General features: G+C 48.4%; 1 protein-coding gene across 1 annotated transcript in view; it reads left to right on the top strand.

Annotated features, from left to right (window-relative positions):
* Window positions 1-1,105: 1,105 nt before the first annotated feature.
* LOC107696301 (protocadherin-23-like) overlaps window positions 1,106-3,130 on the top strand; it is an 18,636-nt gene continuing 16,611 nt past the window's right edge. The window contains exon 1 of the mRNA XM_016496592.1: window positions 1,106-1,226. Within this exon, the coding sequence (XP_016352078.1) occupies window positions 1,106-1,226 (121 nt within the window). The remainder of the gene's footprint in view (window positions 1,227-3,130) is intronic.

Genomic DNA, 3,130 nt, shown 5'->3' with positions numbered 1-3,130 from the left:
ATAAACAGAAGATTCAACTGCTTTCATTGATTCAACGTGACTAATAAACACACGACTACGGCAATATACGGTTTGTATCTGAGTTCTTATTATTATAATTTTCATTCAAATAAATATGCTGATTACAGAACCGGCATTACTATCAAAATGCGCATTACAATCGCATTCGATTAATCATGCAGCCCTAGTTCAGGGGTCCATGGCGGAGCAGGCAGTCCAGGGATACATGGCGAAGCAGGGAGCTGGGGGGGCCATGGCAGAGCAGGTAGTCCAGGGGGCCATGGTGAAATAGCCTCCGTGGTCTTGGCCCGGCCCCTACGGCCGGAGACATATAGCCCACCCAAAAAAAATTCCTTGGGGAAAATCTTGGGTTCCCTGGCTGGAACCGGCTCTGGGCTTGACTCGGGATCTGAGGCCATCCGTGGGCCAGACGTGGGAACAGCGGCTCTCCCTGGGCTTGACTCGGGAACTGTGGCCCTCCCTGGGCCAGACATGGGAATAGCGGCCCTTTCTGGACCGGACTTGGGAACAGGAGCCCTCTCTGGACTGGACGTGGGAACAGGAGCCCTCTCTGGGCTGGACTGGAGAACAGGAGCCCTCTCTGGGCTGGGCGTAGGAGCCCTCTCTGGGCTTAACTTGGGAACAGGAGCACACTCTGGAATGGACGTGGGAACATGAGCCTTCTCTGGGCTGGACTGAGGAACAGGAGCCTTCGCTGGGCTGGGCGTAGGAGCAGGAGCACTCTCTGGGCTTAACTTGGGAACTGGAGCCCACACTGGAGCGGACTCAGGGGCTGGAGCAGACACTGGAGCGTGCTCAGGGGCTGGAGCCGACACTGGAGCGGGCTCAGGGGCTGGAGCCGACACTGGAGTGGACTCGGGGGCTCGAGCTAACAGTTTTTTCCTCCTCAGATTCCTCCTTTGGTTTTAAGTGAGGGAGACAGCTGCTGTCAGCTGAGGGCTTGGGAATGTATTGGCCGGCGGGCTTGACGATGGAGCGGCCGGCAGACTTGACACTGGAGCAGCCGGCGGACTTGACAATGGAGCGGCCGGCGGGCTTGACTTCTGAGCGGCCTGCGGGCTTGAGAGTACAGCGGCCAGTGGGCATGACGATGGAGCGGTTCTGGATTGGGGCCGGACAGTCCTGGGAGGTCAACGGGGCGATGGTAGTTGGCCCCGATCCAGAACAGAGAATTCAGTGTGGCGTTGTCAAATCCTGTCAAAACGGTGAGCCCACTGAATTCCCAGGCGAACTCTACCAGCGGGAAGTCCTTACGGGCTAGGGTGACAAATCTTGCGGCGGTTTCCATTACCACGAGAAAAAAAAAAGAAAAAAAAAAACTTTCAGCAAACGGAAACCAAAACTGGGAGAAGGGGCGCCGCTTACTGTATGCTAGGTCCAGTGTTCTGTCACGGTGCCTACTGTGTAGGAACGAGGAGCGCGGAGACGACGGAGTTTCACAAAGAACAGTCTTTATTAACCCTTTCAGTGGTGAGTTTAAAATATTCTAGCAGTCCCCCCAGAGTGAGTTTTTTTAAGGCGACCGTTATTTTAGAACGTTTCCCCTTACTGTTTCCATGGCGACACGTCATGTTTGTCACGTGACACACCGTGGCCACAATGACACTGTATGAGAGATGGATCGCTTTTATTTAGTTTTTCCTTTTTTATTTAAAATATTCACAAACTTGCATACCATGCCATGAACAATCTGATATTCCAATTCACAAATATGTGTAAATGAGTGTTTTGTCATTTAAAAACCTTTCTAAATGATCTTGATCGTGATCTGTAATGTGAGATGGGCGGAACAATCTGATATTCCGATTCACAAATATGTGTAAATGAGTGTGTTTTGTAGTTTAAAAACCTTTCTAAATGATCTTGATAGTTATCTGTAAAGCGACATGGGCGCCGCTATGTTTGTTCGCGCTGCAGTTCAGAAAGTCCTGTCAGACAGATTTACAGCACGTGAATTCATCAATTTCTCCTGAAATACAAGTAATAAGTGGCCGGTGAACTGGGTGCTTTCTAAATGATCTTGATCGTGATCTGTAACGTGAGATGGGCGCCGCCATATTTGTTCTCGCTGCAGTTCAGAGAGTCCTGTCAGTCAGATTTACAGCACGTGAATTCATCAATTTCTCCTGAAATACAAGTAATAAGTGGCCGGTGAACTGGGTGAAGAATAGAGTGAATAGAGTGTTACTTACACTATGTGCATCTGATATTAATAAAACATCGGCAAATACAATTTGAATGGATTGTTATTGTTGATTCCAAAGACATATATTTTACAAATTCTAAATGTATTGTTTTACTAGTACTTATGTGTATTTATATGTCTGAAACCTAAAATATGCATTATGTGGTTAAGAACACTGCATAGTTGTGATAATATGACAAGCGCAGTGCACGTCTCTCTCTGGCTCAGCGTCAGCCAACGCACAAACCCACAGTTTGAATTTGGCAGTTATGTGACGTCACCAAACGTTCTAAATCCCATATGTGGGACCGTACCGTACCGCTCAAAAGGTTAATCCATTCTGGGGAGAACAGAGGGTAGCCAGGATACACACATAGCATGTAGACATTTAACACTGGACGCAGGACACAGGGCTTAAGTACCAGGAACTCAATGAGGGGTAACATATGAGACACACCTGACTCAAATTAGGAGAAACCCGGGAGAAACTGGGTCACGGGGAGTTAAAAACACTGCATAGTTGTGATTATATGTCAAGTGCAGCGGCGTCTCAGCTGCAGCTAAAGCGCAAAAACGCAGTTTGAATTTGGCAGTTATGTGACGTCACCAAACGTTCTAAATCCCATATGTGGGACCGTACCGTACCGCTCAAAAGGTTAATCCATTCTGGGGAGAACAGAGGGTAGCCAGGATACACACATAGCATGTAGACATTTAACACTGGACGCAGGACACAGGGCTTAAGTACCAGGAACTCAATGAGGGGTAACATATGAGACACACCTGACTCAAATTAGGAGAAACCCGGGAGAAACTGGGTCACGGGGAGCACTTGGGGAACAAAACACAACACAAGAACAGTCCATGGGTGTGACAACCACATTTAGATGGTGACATTTTTAGCTCAAAAGCTTTTTTGCCCCA

The sequence above is a fragment of the Sinocyclocheilus anshuiensis genome, unplaced genomic scaffold (assembly GCF_001515605.1).
Source record: "Sinocyclocheilus anshuiensis isolate Anshui unplaced genomic scaffold, SAMN03320099.WGS_v1.1 scaffold1103, whole genome shotgun sequence".
NCBI classification, from domain to species: domain Eukaryota; kingdom Metazoa; phylum Chordata; class Actinopteri; order Cypriniformes; family Cyprinidae; genus Sinocyclocheilus; species Sinocyclocheilus anshuiensis.
The sequence above is the reverse complement of the archived record's forward strand: the minus strand, read 5'-3'. Positions and strand labels throughout refer to the sequence as shown.